General features: G+C 37.9%; 1 protein-coding gene across 2 annotated transcripts; it reads left to right on the plus strand.

Annotated features, from left to right (window-relative positions):
- The first annotated feature begins 296 nt into the window (after positions 1 to 296).
- Positions 297 to 16,828, plus strand: snap23.1 (synaptosome associated protein 23.1). 2 transcript variants are annotated; one of them, XM_028566723.1, is made up of 8 exons: positions 297 to 418; positions 4,370 to 4,484; positions 8,191 to 8,232; positions 8,492 to 8,540; positions 10,687 to 10,804; positions 11,737 to 11,910; positions 12,063 to 12,207; positions 14,354 to 14,440. In XM_028566723.1, exons 2-8 carry the CDS (start codon positions 4,428 to 4,430, stop codon positions 14,414 to 14,416), a joined length of 648 nt encoding a protein of 215 aa, XP_028422524.1. In that variant the 5' UTR covers positions 297 to 418; positions 4,370 to 4,427; the 3' UTR covers positions 14,417 to 14,440. The 2 variants fall into 2 exon arrangements, with proteins under 2 accessions (XP_028422524.1, XP_028422523.1); XM_028566722.1 differs by lacking the exon at positions 297 to 418 and adding an exon at positions 449 to 619 and having other exon boundaries at positions 14,354 to 16,828.
- The last annotated feature ends 807 nt before the right edge of the window (positions 16,829 to 17,635 follow it).

The following is a 17,635-nucleotide window of genomic DNA, read 5'->3' on the forward strand; positions in this document are numbered from 1 at the left end:
TATAATGTGTTACTACTGCAACATAAATCATATCATGTATTAAGAATCTGAATCTGCTAAGTAAATAGTAACTAAAGCTTTAACATAATGTAGTGAAGATAAATGTAGCCTACAATATTTGCCTCTGAATTGTAGTGGAGTAGAAGTATAAAGTAGTGGTATAAAATGGAAATACTCAGATACAGTAGTTCCTCAAAATTGTACAGTACTTTAGTAAATGTATATGTTGATTTTCCACAACTGTTTTATTACCGAGTCGCAATATTTCCGACAGCACTTAAATGCACCAACCAACACACTTCGGACAGCCAGACGGTGAAACCACTGAAGGAATCCAGAAGAGTTACAAGTGCCAAGTTGACATATCGTAAAGAAGGAGGAGTAACGAGCTCGTTTTTTAAAACAAGGAGGGTTAACTGTAAGTATTGACTCCCTAGATAAGTATCTCTCTCCCTTTTCCCTCTCAACATAAGTTAGTTGTTTGAGTTGTGGAGTTAGGTAGCTAGTTAACAGGAAAGCGGAACTAGCAAGCTAGCAGCACATTAGCTGGTTTACCGAGTTGCCCACGGATCCTGCCTGTTTACGATCCTTACAACCCTACTGCAATTTTTCAGACAATGTAAGAAAACTTTAGTCTGCTTCAACTATTCGACACTTTATTATTCATTCAGTTTAAAAATGTTATTTTGGGGGAGTTTACAGCCACAACTTTTGAGTCTTGGGTGCGGGAGACTTTTCTTTTTTTTGCATTTGCTTCATGTTTCTCATTCACCCTAACGTCACCTGTTTATCAAGTGACTCTCGTTAAATAGTTGCTCAGCACTTAACTGTATTCCTCCTGCTTTTTAGATTACCATGGTCAGGTGTGTGGATACAGCACTATGTAATTGCACCTATTTCAAATGTAACAACGGGAATGATTAGCAATGGGTCGTATTTTCTCCTATTGAATCAAGCATGATTGGCGACGCTTGCTTTTATACCTTTTTTATATATCATGTTGTGAAAGAAATAAAAGGTTATGTGTTGGGTTTTGTCTGTACAACATGATGTAATTGGCCCTCTGGCTGTTTTGTTATTATACACAGGTCAGCATTATCAGTAACCTGCCCCCAAAACATTTCACACTTAGGCTAACCAAAATAAATGTATTGTCATCATTGAGGACAGACTATAGGAAGGCCTCTATATTTCAATATAAAATAGATCAGTGAACATAACATGATTGGGAATAAGGAAAACATTAGCGTGTGCTGCAGTCAGATCTGGTGGAACAGGTTTGGGTAGAAGAGCAAGAAATGTGTTTCCCCCTAGGAGCTATTGTGTTAAGACACTTGCTGTAGGTGCTGTAAAGAAACTGCAACATGAATGTGTATGTCTCTTAGGCTTGTTAATTATTCTTCATGTGGCTCTGAACATGGAGAGTGGTGTGACAGTCCTTTGTTATTATCGAGTGTGAGGTGTGAAAATATAAGGCTTACTGTCATGTGATCATAGGCTCACATTGTACAGGAAACAAAAAATAATCTAGTGTTTACCCATGTGTGGCTTTGGTGCGTGTAACCTTCTCATCACAGCGTCATGAGGATAAATCAATACAGAGGTTCACTGGCACATGTAATGGATCGTTTAGTGTTGACATGTTCATCTGTTCTTGTTGTGGCTTGGTATTTCAAAAAAAGTGCAAAATGTGTGAATGAGTACTCCTTCAGTGTTACAGTTGTAAACTCACATTTGTAAAAAAACAGTCAAGCCTGTGTGAACCAAAGCCCTCTTTTCCAAAATAAGAAAAAAAAATGCAGTCCACAACGTTAAATCCTCCAAACTGTTTGCCAAGTAGACTATCCATTTCCCCTGTCTTTTTTGACTCAGGATGTTTAGCTGCTGCAAGTTTGAAAGGGAACTTGAAGTTCAGGGGTTATTTGAAAAACAATAAAATGCCACTTGAACTTCAAATGAAAAGAAGATGGCAGGATAGGAAGAAAAGGAAAAGGGCATAAAGCTGTTTCCTGAATGGTATCTTTGGGTGGGGAAAAAGAGAGAGAGAGCTTTGTGTTTATTCTGTACTTGAAAGTTACATCACAGAAAACAAGATTAAATCTTGCTTACGATAATATTGATCTCATGTTACCTTGTGCACCAAAGAAGACTGTCTGTCTGGGGCTGCCATTACACTAGTCATTTCAGTGCATCTTGTGACGCTGAGCTGCATAACAGTCAATTATACACAGTTCAGATATTTTTTGGATTGGATTTGTTTCTGCTAAACTGTTCTGCTCATGTTGTGATCAGAATGTATGGAAGAAAAACCAAGTGAAACCACACCTATTACTCAAGTTCTGTCTTCTTCCGCCTCTTGTATTCATGAGAAACCAGCATCCTTTACAACGTGTACGGTCACGGTTACCCTTTTGCTATTTTTCTCATATTATAGGCCTAGTCCTGCTCTTACCTTCCTCTTACACATAGGGGCATTTGATTTTGATCCCTTTATCTTGTCTATGCTTTGTCTAAACTTAAAAATAAAGTTAAAGCACAGGAAAATGTAGAATTTCACAACGAGTGGCCCTAAGTGGCCAACCACGACCAGCACTTCCTGCTGCTGTTTCACCGTAAAAGCTTCGCAGCAACACTTCCGGACATCATGCCCGCCCAGTTGTTGTTATTGTGCAAGCTCATGAAATCTGAATTTTAATCTCCACGCAGATTCTGCATAGAGCTGTCAAATAAGGATGCAACTCAATCTGTCCTAATGTGATTAGCTGTGGGAGTTCATTTTCAGGAAGTCCCATGACATCAGTAGTACAAGTGCTGTATCTTTTTTTGTGATTCAGTAACCGACACTGAGACTTCTTAAGCATTCAGTCTTTAACACAAAGGAACCAAAGCGGAACATTGTTGCATTTTAATGCACTTTAATTTAAATTCTTTACACATAGCAACAGTATATTTGCAAAGCTTCCACCATGCTTTCGGCCAATTAAGTACGCATATTTTTCACCTCTGTGTCCCTGTGTCCAGTCCATAAAGATACTAGTGAGCATGTAGGATCTTTTTTTAGTGTACATATTGTCTGTGGGCACTGTTAAAAAGACAACTTCTTTTGAAAGGCCTACGTTTTCAACATTTGTTATAACTATAAGAGTAAAGGGCTTTTTACACATAACCTTTTAACAAATCTTGTGAGAGAGAAACTCCTTCAGGGTCAGGAAAAAGGAAAAGCGCTTGATTTGTTTAGGTTTTGCATCTCCTTCTTCCCTCTCCATATGACAACACGTTCATGCAGTTAAGTGTTTGATCTTTAAATGTCTTCTTTATGTATAAGATTAGCTACACACTAAAGAAATATTCTACAGCAGTGAGCCCTGAGTAATACCATGGCATAATGATGTGCTGTAGCATGAGACATTGAGTCACTGAGACATTGAGTTATGTACATAACCTAAAAGAAAGAGCCAGATATTTCCCTCAGGAGTTGGTAGAGACCAACAGAGTTGTTCTGCTAATTGGAATTGGAATCAATATGATGCTATATTCCCTCTCCATGTTAACTTTCTTCAGACATTGGCCAGGAGTGTATTTTGCTTTTGGTCTTATATGGTCATAGAACATCTTTTTGTAGGTGCCTAAAGTGGGGCTGGGCAATATGACGATGTGTATATCCTCATTTGGACGATGATTTACGTGTACGTTCTAACCATTGTACATTAAAGGTGCACTATGAGTTCCTGCATGGCTTCTGTTGACGTTCCAAGTAAATTTCAAACAAAACAGAGCAAGCTCGCCCCTCCCCCCATGTTTCCATAACTGTCATGACTAACTAACTAACTGTCACTAACCCCCACCCCCTCCCCCAACCATCTTGTCGGTCTTTGGCTGGAGTGGTTTGTCGTATTTAGGTGCACAGGCTGCGCCCCTAGTGTTTGTTTGATGTTTACGACCCCTGTGTTGGCTTTTTCACAGTGTGTTCAGGGGGCAGGCAGCTAGCAGATCAAGGAGAGATTCCTACGATTTGAGACCCAAATTAAATCTCGCTGAAACCATGCAGGAACTCATAGTGCACCTTTTTAAGTTCTTAATAAAATGAGAAAAATACTCAGTACTTTTTCTTTGTGAACTGTTTTATTCACACAGGACTATACAAAAATAGGCTTTACTGTGTAGTTATTTCATATACCTCCTGGAATTACCAGAAAACATGCTATAAGGTGATAAATATTGTCCATCCCGTTATTGGGATAGAAGATTTTGGCCATATCACCGAGCCCTAGCCGACAGTAAAGCTAGGTCTCAGATTTGTTTGAGTCACAGAGCTTTATGATAATTGATGCCCTCTGATGTGACCTTTTGAAATCTGCCCCTCTTCCAGGCCGCAGAATATCGAGCTTGGTGCCACGGGGGGGACCTCCAAACCGGACAGCAGAAACATGGAAGACATGACTGTGGAGCAGATGACCATGAGGGCCAACCAAGTGACGGACGAGGTACTGAGTCACACACACACACACACACACACACACACACACACACACACACACACACACACACACACACACACACACACACACACACACACACACACACACACACAATACAATACACATTCTCTCTCTCTCATTGTCTGTTTCTCTTTGAATGAGTATGAAACCTACTTAAAGTGATATACTGCCCAAAATGTTTTCGTATCAAATGCCATAACGTGCAAGCTACATACAGAAGTCATGATGGAAGTATGAGTGTTTGCAACATATAGAGCATACAGATGGGCAAGCAAACAACTCAAGGTATATGACAAATAAAGTTTACACTATTAAATTAATAATAAATGAATTTATACTTGGGTTTAAATTGAGCTTTTCTTTATAGGAAACACAATTTCCCTAATAGTTAAAAAAATTACATAGGTCTCCAGACAGTTATTTAAAAAATACACCTCCCTGAAAACCATTGGAATTCATAGTATTCCAATTTAAGATGTTCCCTGGGGAGGATGAAACTGCCAACTTTTATCAGACACCTTTTTCATATTTGATACTGAAAAGGGAGATTTTGGATGGAGTAATCATGGCAAAAAAGACTAATACACATATGCTGCACATTTGACATTTCGCTCACTTGTTTTTGTTTTTGCAAAGAATTTGATGGGAGATTCAATACCACTCTAATGTCTGTACATTTAAAAAGAAATCTACAGCCAGCGGGCTGTTAGCTAAGCTTAGTATAGAAAGTGGAAATTAGGGGAAATGGCTAGCCTGACTCAGTCTAAAGGTTAAAAAAAAAAAAAAATCAGCACCTCCTGTAGCTCACTAATTAACAATTAGACAACATGGGAGTATGATATATTCCTTTTTTATGTCCAAAGTGCAATCACTCAATCAAATGTCTTTTCAGTTTTATCATGTCATTTTTGCATTAGTATTATTGAAATATTTGATTGAACCATAATTGAAAATAATCAAGATTAATCAGTATTGTGATGAAATAATGATTTTAGCCATAACCACGTTGAAGACTGCAAATTTTGGCTTAGCTCGAAAAGCATCACTAAGGAAAAAAATAACATACACACATGTAATCATGGGGTTTCTTAAATATACAGTAGCATTGAGAGAGCTGCTGGTGGCTAATTATATCCGTTGCATTCACAGTTGATTATTAAGCTAAGAATTAATAGGAAGTGTATGAGTCTTTACGCCTAATTTAGCCTGATAGCTCCCTTTCCCCTCTGTGGTTTTGACAGTTTGAATGTTGTCAGCTATATCTAAGCGTTTTTTATTATCAAGGAGATAATTGTTTCATTAGCACTCCAGGGCATCATATGATCAGCCATCTGATTCAAATGGAGGCAAATTAACTCACTCTAGCTGGGCTTGTAGCTGTGCACTTCACCTTCCTGTAATGTAACTGTACTAATTGCCTGTGTGTTTTTTCACCTCTTCTTTTTATTTTTTTTTATTGGCATTTTTTTTCTCTGTGTGCTGACTTAACTTCTCTTTTTCTCTTTCCTCCTTTTGCTGCTGCCTGATTGACTTAGCAGATCATAGAAGGGACAGGGCATGGGAGGGTCCTTATGCTACTTCACACTCTGGCTATGGGTAACCACTCATACCCCATACACTCAGAGCATGGCTGGCAATGTGTCAGGGCTACATCGGAATTTGTAATAAGATTGTTTTTTTTAGGAAGTCCGACACGATCTGTCTTATCATTTCATGGCTGTTGTCCAGTAGTTAAAAATGGCTTCCACACTCATCAACATCATGTCAAAGTTATCTAAATAACTAAGCATTGTTTGTGTACGTCCTCATCATCCTGGTATTCTGCAGCCAAATAATACCCATAGTGTGTTTTAGGCTTGTTGTGGTAGAATAACACTTGAATTGTATGTTGTTGTTTTTTTTAAAAGTCTTACATGTAGCTTGCTGGAACCTGCACGTTCCTTGCCTAGCTGTACTCCCATTTAAGCCATCCAAAATGAATGATTAAAAATACCACGTCATTGTCTATATCTCAAAGATCTCTCCCAGCACCGCAATCTGGAAAATTTGGCTAAGACAGCAATTTCGGGCTTAATTAGCCAAGTTCAAGGATTTTAGAAGACACAACGTAATGTTTATCCACCCAAGTGATGTTCTGGCTATGTAAACAAAAACCTGGCTGAGCTCAACACATCCCTCGCGCCAATTCGGTGTTTGTCTGTTTCTCAATTCACTGATTAATGTATTCAGAGCAAACATAACACAGAGAGAAGGAGGAATCTGTTCTCCACTTCCTCTTGTTAACTGTTCATTAGTGACGGTAACAATGGAGTGGTGCCCTGAGTCACTGAGTCTGTGCTTTGCTCTTTTGGATGCTCTGCTCTCTGTACAGCACTTTCTATTAATAGAGACACAAAGGCATAACTCACCTGAACGGACTGCATTCCGGTTCACCTTCAACTTTTGTGTCTCTTTGCGTGCATGTGTGTTTTTGCCTGTCTTGTTGTAGATTAACATGTGTGCCGGCTGTACCCATGTCACTTGATCAGTGAGAGTGATAGTATGTAGTGTGACAAAATGAAGAATACTCCAACCGGACATTATGCAAACTAAACACTGATTTTACTAAGATTATGTCAGAAAATGGTGAACTCAACAACATTTAGTTTATTGTCACATAAGGTGTAGAAAATGCTCACAATCGAGAGGCACATCTAAAGAATATTTGGCCTCTCTTTTCATCTTGAAAAACAATTTATCAATTATGAGAAAAGTTGACTATTTACTTTCTAAAGTTATAGCTCAAGCAGAGGAGCTGCTCAAAGTGGGGGTGGGGGGGTGGATTAAGCTGTTTCTTGTTCAAAATATCCAGATTTGGTCAAAAACAAGCAATTTGAATATTCAAATTCAACTTAAACAATTAACTAATTTTTAAAATGGTTTAAAAATATTTCTAAGCAAAAAATGCCTCTTCCTTGTTCTCAATTGGGAGGAATTCCAGCTTGGGTTCTTCTTATAGGATAGGAAACTCTGATCTGGTCACTAAAACCAAATTGCTGGATGTTAAATTGGATCATGCACTGTTGTGGTCTGATCAGATGAATTACTATTAATCGAAACGATCTGTATGTGTTCCATATTCTGTTTTATAATTGACTTTTATTCGATATCTTGTTCTGTCCTGTCGTTGGTCCGTTAGTGCTGCTGAAAAACATCTGGAATAAAAACTTACACATTGCACATAACAGAGCAGCAAGATGAGTTCTTCATTGCTCTTCCTGTGCTAATTTGTGGGAGATGCATAAACGCTAATCATTGCTAACTGTGGAGGCTAAATTGAAATCTAGTACTGTTATTCATGCAAAATGCCATTTGGAAGAATACCATTAATAATAAAATTTTCTTTTGCTAAATAAAACTAGTATATACAGTTTTTGTCTTTGGTAAATACACATCAGCCCTACTCATCTGGAGGTGCCAAGTCCACAAACAAATGATATGATGAAAATGGTTTTTTCTGCCTGAAATCTCAAACGAACCAACATCAGACAGATCAAAAGTAGATTTTCTTTCAAAAAGCCACTAAAACAAAAAATGATAAATCTCGTGATGTTAATTTGGTTATTGCCGTTTTGGAATCTTTTCAATTGTCTTGCTCCTGCTTTTTAGTCACTAACACCTTTTTATTTATTTATTTATTTTTCTTCCACAGTCACTGGAAAGCACCCGGAGGATGCTGCAGATGGCAGAGGAGGTGAGACTTTGACAATTTGCTGCTGTTACTGACACAAAAGCACAATCTCATCTCCCATGTGTCTGTGATTTGATGACCAGAACATGGTCCCTCCTGGTTTAGAATTGTTCCCTACCTGGATGAGGATAAGGAACATTTTAACTAGGAACGTTTTCAAAATCTGTACAAAGCCAGTATCCTAATTAACTCTTCAATATGCATTACTGATTACTTCCATTCTTCCATTGGTTCTGAATTCTGTGTCACCCTTGTTTTTCAGAGCAAACAGACCGGTGTCAACACCATGGTGATGTTGGACCAGCAAGGAGGTAGATACACAACATGAACACCACATGTTTTGATGCTGATGTTTCCACTTTTGTTGCTCCTTGTCTGTAGCAAAGATGTAATGCTAATGGTTAAGTTTAAAGAGTCAACCATAGTAATCTTTGGATGTAATTTATTAATGACCTTGTTTCACGCTAAGGTTTTTACACTCAAAATGTTTTTCTAAACCTTGTGCATCAGATTGCTTTTTTGTTGTTGTTGCAAGTTTGCGTTGAAACTCTCAAGGGTGTCTGATGTAGAGAAATTGGCAAGGACGAAAGTGTTTGAAAGTATTATGCCCAAAATGTTACTTTTTTTTTTTTTTTTTTTTTTTTAAACTTAGAGTTGAAGTAATTGGTTAGAAATCATGTGTTAACAGAACAGGTGCTAATAAAGCTGTGATGATACACATGTGCACCAAGCATCACAGATACAACATAACAGCAGGAAAAAAAATCTGTGCTTGAGTGTGCATCAGTGTTGGCCAGAAGGATCATGAAAATAATTTATTGGTAGTCATTTCTGTAACGTGCATCCCGAAATATTGGTGCGCCAAACTAGTGTTCATAAATGATGTTGTCGTGGAAGTTTCCTTTGCAGCGGGGGGGGGGGGGTTCAGAGTTTAGTAAAATGAAACAAATAAGACAGTCTGAGACTAGAACCAAGTTGGGTTTTTGTATTTTATTAAAAACATATATATTTGCAAATAGGAGCAACATGATTTCACAAAAGGCTGCGCAGCCCAGTGTGGAGTCAGTTTCTCAAATTATATGCTTATAGGCTTATATGCATCTTCAGACGCACTTGGATTATTATGACGCTACAATTCTTACAGGCAATCTGATACACATGCAGACATCTCGGAGCCATTTCGCCTCCTCCTCCCTGTACGACTTTCACCCCCCCAGTTACATCTTAACTGGCATTGGAAAACTAGAGAGTTTTAGGGTGACCTTGTACCTTTATCTGTTCAGACAAACAGTGCTCAGATTATGTTCCAGACTGGACACCTCAGCAGTTTAAGCAGAAACTGAGAAACTGTCTTTCAATAATGTGAGAGAATTAAAGTAGAAATAAAACCTAAAAATATAAAGAATTATGCTTAAATGTAATTTTTCCCATTACATTCCACCCTTTTGATTACAACCTAATCACAATACACAAATTACTTTAATGATTATACCGTATCTATTTTTGTTCTTCAATCAGAGGTTCGTCCTTCTATGTTCTTCAATTGTCAGTGTGTGTGTGTGTGTGTGTGTGTGTGTGTGTGTGTGTGTGTGTGTGTGTGTGTGTGTGTGTGTGTGTGTGTGTGTGTGTGTGTGTGTGTGTGTGTGTGTGTGTGTGTGTGTGTGTGTGTGTGTGTGTGTGTGTGTGTGTGTGTGTGTGTGTGTGTGTGTGTGTGTGTGTTTTTCTAAACCTTGTGCATCAGATTGCTTTTTTGTTGTTGCAAGTTTGCGTTGAAACTCTCAAGGGTGTCTGATGTAGAGAAATTGGCAAGGACGAAAGTGTTTGAAAGTATTATGCCCAAAGAAATGTTACTTCTTTTTTTTAACTTGGAGTTGAAGTAATTGGTTAGAAATCATGTGTTAACAGAACAGGTGCTAATAAAGCTGTGTTTTTACACATGTGCACCAAGCATCACAGATACAACATAACAGCAGGAAACAAAATCTGTGTTTGAGTGTGCATCAGTGTTGGCCAGAAGGATCATGAAAATAATTTATTGGTAGTCATTTCTGTAATGTGCATCCTGAAATATTGGTGCGCCAAACTAGTGTTCATAAATGATGTTCAGTTATTTTATTCATTTTTTGCCTGTAACTTCATGTGTAAGTTCTGTCCAGGATATGTGTTCCCGGTTTTTGAAATGTCCATTTGTTGTACTATCTGTTCTCTTTTTTTGTGTTATCTTTATCCCATTTGTTTTTTTTTTGAGCTGCTGCAATGACCCAGTTATTGACCCAATTTAGGAATCCTCACAGGGATCATTAAATTTACATTTAATCTATTCTAAAAAAAAAAGATAAATAAAGGTGAAAATGAACAATTAAATTAAAAATAATAAGAACTTTGAGTGTATAAAAATGTGCCTAGATTCAGAAAAGGAGAGTCTGACATGGTGTGGTATGCCTGTGTGTGTTTCAGAGCAGCTGAGGCGTGTGGACGAGGGCTTGGACCAGATCAACCAGGACATGAGACAGGCTGAGAAAAACCTGACGGACCTCTCCAAGTGCTGCGGCCTCTGTGTCTGCCCCTGTAACAGGTACACTGTACACTCCGAGCTGCTGAGGCCTCCAAATCCCTGTTGTGTGCTTTTCTCTACTTTTTGTGTGCTGTGCTTGTATGTGTCATGATTATATGGAACTGGTTTGTAAATGAATGCAGAGTGATAACTATTAGTAATATAGAACAAACAGAATAGGAAGCCGTAAATAACAGCTGAAGTCTGTGAGCATTTGCATAGGTTACTTTTGATAAGTTTACATTTTGATCCATTCATCCACCATGCCAAACTTGCAAACAAAGCGGGATTTCTCATACGCAAAAGTCGAAATAATTAAAATGTGTGTCCATTCCATGAACCTATAGGATTGTTCTATTATCCGGGAGATTCCTGTGTTTAGCCACCCTGAGGATATCGTTAAAAGAAAAATTAATTGTTAATACAGAACTGGGAAAACCTTTCCGGAACCAGCGGTTCTCTCTCACTCTTAAGAAAATACAAATTTGCTTGTCAAATGCACATTTTATAGTCAAAATATTGCGTGTACAATTTTGTGAGTATTTCCAAAGGTTTATGAATGAGTAGAGAACGTGATATGGTTCCTACCAAGTTCTTAACATGGCGGGTGTGCTACTCTGTGCTGAGCATACTTAAAACCCTGTCCATCAAACCAAATCCATATGCAGTGTCAGTGTGTGTGTGCATAGTAAGATCCTATCTGGTTCTAAACATGGTAAAACAAATCTCCCCAAAATGCTTTCACATTGGAGAAGAGGATTCTTTGATGAGTACCATAAAATAAGGTAGGGAATCTTAACTTCCTTACGATAAATGAACTTCTAGCCTTATAAGCCTCTTGTGGACGATTTATTTAGAGGGCTGTGTGGTTGTATTTTAGGTTTAACGTTCTTCTCGTTTTTATTCAAGCCTCTAGATTTCCTGGTTTGTATTGACTGTCCGTTTTCCCCCAGGGTGTCGTCTATCGAGCATGACTCACAATACAAACGTACCTGGGGTATTAGAGGAGCTGACGGGGAAGTTGACGCCAATGGCTCAAAAGTAGTCTCAAAGCAGCCCTCAGGCGTTAACAATGGCCAGGCTGGCCAGGAGAACACCTCGGCGCCCTCAGGCCCGTACATCAAGAGGTGGGGGTCCTGGTCAATCTGCTTCCTTAAGAATATTTTTCCACATTGTTGTGTATTTAGAAATTATATTAAAAGTCTTCATTTCTGCTAGTCACTAATGATAGATTGAGACACGTTTGACAGATGTGGACAAACTTACTTTACATCTACAGGATAACCAACGATGCACGAGAGGATGAAATGGAGGAGAATCTGGAAGCAGTGGGCAGCATCGTTGGCAACCTGAAAATGATGGCTATGGACATGGGCAATGAGATAGACCAGCAGAACAAACATATTGACAACATCACTAGCAAGGTAACATTTATTTGTTTGATCACACTTCTTTAGCAGGCTCTGTCAGCCCTGACTTACTGATTCCCTCCCAAATTACATGTACCTATAAACTAGGCCTGCACGATTCAGGGAAAAATATGAATCACGATTTTTTTAGCTTAGAATTGATATCCCGATTCTGTGCCACAATTTCTTTTTTCACAAAGTGTAATGTTCATTGCACACATGAACCATGACAAGACAAAACAAATTGGCAGTACCTATAGCACATCACCACAAGCCTGTAAACATAGGCTTCAATGAATAAAGAAAATAAAGTACATACTGGCCATTTACTGTAGGCTACCAAACATAGTGACATATAACACATTGAATTAAATATGGCCCTGATACAGGCTCTATCAGAACTCCTTGAACATGTCTTTACATAATTAAAACATGTCAATCAACATGCTATAGCTTCAGTCTGGAGTTTGTCAATTGCCAATTTAAGTACAGTTTCAAAAACATGATTTCTTAGCACACTCTTTAACTGCTTGCCTTTTTATAGGATTAACATTCAACTGGCCATTCAAGTAGGTTACCAAAAATAGAAGTTTAACGCACTGCGCTGAATATGGCCCAGAACGTGGCTGTAAATGGGCTAATTGAAACGTCTTTTGGACCTCTTGCCTTGTACGGCTTCATCATATTGCACTTTGTGGTGACGTTTGAGGTGCTGGTAAAGATTTGTGGTGCTGCAATGAGGGCAAAGCATGCCTTGCAAATCACATCAGACGTCGTCTTGCTTGAAACCAAAATACCTCCACACCACCGAATGCGAGCCTTTTTTTGGAACGAGTTTGGTTTGAGACTGAGTGGTTGGCTGATTCTCGTCATTAGTACCTAGGTTTTCATCAATATCCATTTGGTTTATTTCCGAACTAACGCGCTCGCTCGACAAGTGAAACACGTGACTAAAAGGCGCTTTGTCATTGGCTGAGGGTGAAGCCCTGAACTAACAAGTGAAACACGTGACGAAACACAATATTTTTTTTTTTTTTTTTTTTTTTTATAAATCAAAGTCATTTAAAAATATAATCGAGATCGCGATTTTATAACGATTTATCGTGCAGGCCTACTATAAACCATACCTAAAATTTGGTAAAAAACCATCTACTCTTTTATTTATTTATTTTTTTCCGCATGCACAGGCACATACCTGCCAATAATAAGCTATTGCACTGTTCTAATAAGCTATTGCACTATTCAATCCCTGCACTGTTCACTTTTGCACTACCACCATTGCACACACTCTACCATAGCACCTTTTCATGGTCATTGCATCACATGGTCAGTCCATACCAGACCTTTGTTATCACTTCACAAATTGTTAACTCTTTTTTTATGTATGTATATGAGGTATGTGTGTTTTTTGTTTTATGGTTCTCTAAGTTACTGGATGCCTAAAATTTCCCTCTGGGTGAATAAAGTATCTATCTATCAATCTATCAATCTATCTATCTATCTATCTATCTATCTATCTATCTCTCTATCTCTCTATCTCTCTCTCTCTCTATGGTTTGTTGCTGTTCCACTGATGGACAGTTGATTGACAGTAATGCGGAAGGAAGAAGACTTTGCAAACATGGATGGAAATAACACAGGATTTTGAATATTTATTTGATCAGCTTTGCAAAAGAGGAAAGAAAATGCATTCAGCATGTTTGTTAGGCTCCAAGGTTACACACACTGCATTATGTAGGACAAACCTGTTAAATCCATTTAATAAAGCATTTCCAAAGCTGAGATGGAATCCTGCATTTATAGCCATGTTTACTTTGTAGCAGTCTTGTTCTTCCCTGCCTTTTGTTGGTACACTGCTACACATCTTGGTGCATTACCTCCACCTGTATATCAGTGGAATAGTGTGAAACCTTTGGTAGGACTCACCCGTGTGCATTTGCAACCTTGTACATAGACAAACAAAACAGGGACCCACTCATTTAAAAAAAAAAAAAAAAAAAAAAAAAACCTGCTCAATAGCACTAGAGTTCAAAAACTCCACAGGGAACCTTGAATGATTTTTTTTTTTCAAATGCATTTAAAGTCAATGAATTGCTGAAAAATAAAAAGGGTGAATATTTGTATAGCACCCTTTCTCACCCGTTTCTTTACTTTCTTTCAGGCGGAAATGAACAGGCTTCGTATTGATGAAGCGAACCAGAGAGCCAACAAGCTCCTCAAGTAGACAAGGAACCCTGCTTCTGCCAGTTTTATCTATCAACCTTGAGCCTCTGTCGCCACACTCGTACACACACACTGCATACACATGCACAAACACATGCACAACTCTTTAACATAAAAAAAGAAATTCAGTCAGGAAGAATATCTTTTGCCATCAGTGTGCTAGCCTTTTATTGCACTAAGATGTAGGTAGAATACACAAATATTTTTCTAATTAAAAAATTTGCCTGCATCTTTGAAACATGCATTTATAGTCACGCTGGACTTTAAGAAGCAGCATGAGCATCAGAAACTGCACCATAGAGGAAGTGACGGACTGCATATCACTGCTGTTCAATACCAAATATGCCCCAGGCCTGTTGTATCAAATCTCAACATTAAAAGGAAGGGAAGTAGCACAGGTCAGCTGCTTTGCTCTCATTTTTTTCATTTCTCATTTTTTTTTTTTTTTTTTTCACCTTTCTCAAGTCTATCAAGAACTATGACCTCACTTTGTCTTAGTGCATATCTAGTTTGTATGGACGAGCTCACGTATGAGGTCATGGGTACATGCTCATTAGCTCTCTTTTAGTGGTTTTCAGCACTGCATTAATTAATGTGTCACCCCCTGTTGGTCCTATCTAGATACAGAATCTAGTTTAATGATAAAACATTTGAAACTAATGCATCTTACTCACATTCTTATCAGTTTAATGTGTAATTAGGTTTATTGTATTGTATGTTATTGAAACAATGTGCTTATTTAATTACTTTATCAAGCAGAAATGACTTGCGAATAAAGTTTTGGTTTTTAACACTTTGTTCTCATGTCATTTATGCCATTTCAGATGTAAAAGCTATATCACAAAACCTATAAACCATTGTGCTTTGGAGTGAGTCGTGGCAAATCCTTTCATGCTGGAATTCAAAGCCCCTACCCCTAAATGATAGCAATTAATTTTTTTTTTCTCTCTGAATGATGAGGAGTCAATGTCGTAACTATTTGCAAGAAGTGCAAGACACTGAACTGGTGGTAAAAATTTTATATACATACATACATACATACATACGAGATGTAATCTCTTGTCCTTCAAATGTGAAGGAGGGTCAGTAAGCATCGTGAGTGAAGTTCATCAATAACTCCTCCAAAGCATCTGGTTTATTTTAGAATAACACTGAATATGTAAAACATAACAGTGAATGAATAACCGTAGATTTGGCATCAGTGAATCAACTGCTGTACTTCATATTTAGTGTCTCTTGCGGGTTTTTTCACTCTTGCCGCAGTGTTGATGTAAATACTGAAACATATTGTAGCCTTTGAAATTATCTGCCTATAGTCATTCTGTTAATCTAATTTCGCTCCTCTTTCTTTGTCACCTCCTGGTTAATAGAGATTTATAACACCCAACAGGAGACCTACCAGCCTATGCAGGGTTCCTACACAAGTCTAGTAATGTGTGGAAAAATGAATTGCCTCAAGGCTGATATTTGCAGTTTGTAAAAGTATGAAAACAAATGTTCAGTTATAAAACCCACTGTTCTACATTGTTTAATTAAATATAACTTCTCACATTGGCTTACTAGGTCATTGTCAAGCAGCAGTTTTGTCATAATGAAAACAACCTAGGATGTTTAAAATTAAAGCAATTAGTCTAGATAAAAGTAATTCAGAAATGGCAGAATGTGCGGGACCCCTGTCAATGACTTATAGGTGATCCATGGTTGTGTTCTAACAACCATTGTATCACAAGCTTCTCCTCTTGTTTATGTAAATAGCCAGTTTTCACTGCAGAGCTGCAGTAAAATGATAATATCTGATGATGATGATGATGATGATGATGGAAAGCATAATTTGTTTTGTCGAAGCCGTAGCCAGGCTGAGAAATTACTGCAGGCAACAGGATGCAAAAGTCTACATGTAAATGAATGATGTTTCAGGGGTAAGCATAGACACGTAATACGTCCTGGTGGGCTCTGTTAAGGCCTTGCTGTGGAAAATTGGCTAATGATAAAGTAATACATTATTCTCAAAATATCTCTCGTATGCATCTTCCAGCTTATTTGTTTTGAGGAAAAATTATAATGGGTATGCTCGGCTGCAGGCATACACCTATTGTGTTTGTAAAGATTGAAATGAACTGTTATTCAGGGCTTTGTGTTGCTAGAAATGATCTCCCTCAGTCTGTTACTTGTCAGCTGAGATCTAATTGGTCTAGCCTAAGGCTGACTCGCTGTCTTAAGGCTGTTTATCCATTGTTTTATCAACAGCCACTGGAATGTAAATCCAACCGTTTGTCGATTTTTGAATATGTTCATATGCAGCTCTTCTTATCTGAAATTAGCAGATGACTTTTCAACAAAGTAAAAATGCATTTTGTTTCACACCTGCCTCCTATTAAATTGTTTGTATTCAATAAATCTATTCTGAAATTCATTTCATTGCACATTTGTGTATTTATTAACATTTAGAAGGAAATTTTGAAATTAAGCAAAGGAGATAGAAATGCCAACAAATAAACAAACTGCATAGTTTCAGGAGTTTATTTTAAAGTTTATTCTCTCAAAATGTATTTCATATTTCCTGTCAACATTTTTGGATATTTTACATAGCTAGAGAGTACAAAATGCAGATTTAAAAACCACTGAACAGAAAAGGCAGGTAGGAAGGAGTGGAGGACTAAACAAAGTGGGTTGAGGTGACCGAGTAGAAAGTGTCTGTTACTGTGGATATAGTGACCAATAAAAACGAGACTGAGTACATGTGTGATAGAAGTTTATCGAACCATTTCGAGGTGCATTTATAACAGAAAAATTGGACTACTGGTACTAGTAGCGTAGAAGTGATTTTTTTCTGGCCCTCTGCATACAGAAGACTATCTGTATTTCTTGTTTAGACAGCCACAAGATCATACATGTAATAAATAATTTGTTCCTTTATAATGTAAATAATCTAGACAGATCATCATAATGCTACCATATTTCCTCTTGAGCTGAACAGTCTCTCGTTTATCTCTCTACACCTGTTTTCCATCATTTCATTGAGGTCACTTGAGTTGGATAGTAGTTCAGGGACAGAGCCCACAGTACAAGGCAAGACGGCAGTGGGAGAGTGTGTGTGAGTCACCATTCTTGGGACAAATTAACATCTATAAATGCATTTTCATATACTGTACATACTCTATATTCCCTGTATTTGAATATCGATTAGAATTTCTTATTCTATAATGGCTTTATTGTTGAA

Source organism: Perca flavescens, chromosome 20 (assembly GCF_004354835.1).
Source record: "Perca flavescens isolate YP-PL-M2 chromosome 20, PFLA_1.0, whole genome shotgun sequence".
NCBI lineage: Eukaryota > Metazoa > Chordata > Actinopteri > Perciformes > Percidae > Perca > Perca flavescens.

What these genes read in the sequence shown, in the direction of transcription:
- snap23.1 (XM_028566722.1), top strand. An exon ending in CCAACCAAGTGACGGACGAG is followed by an intron (nt 4,485 to 8,190) that starts GTACTGAGTCAC and finishes TTTCTTCCACAG; the next exon opens with TCACTGGAAAGCACCCGGAG. An exon ending in TCAGGCCCGTACATCAAGAG is followed by an intron (nt 11,911 to 12,062) that starts GTGGGGGTCCTG and finishes TTACATCTACAG; the next exon opens with GATAACCAACGATGCACGAG.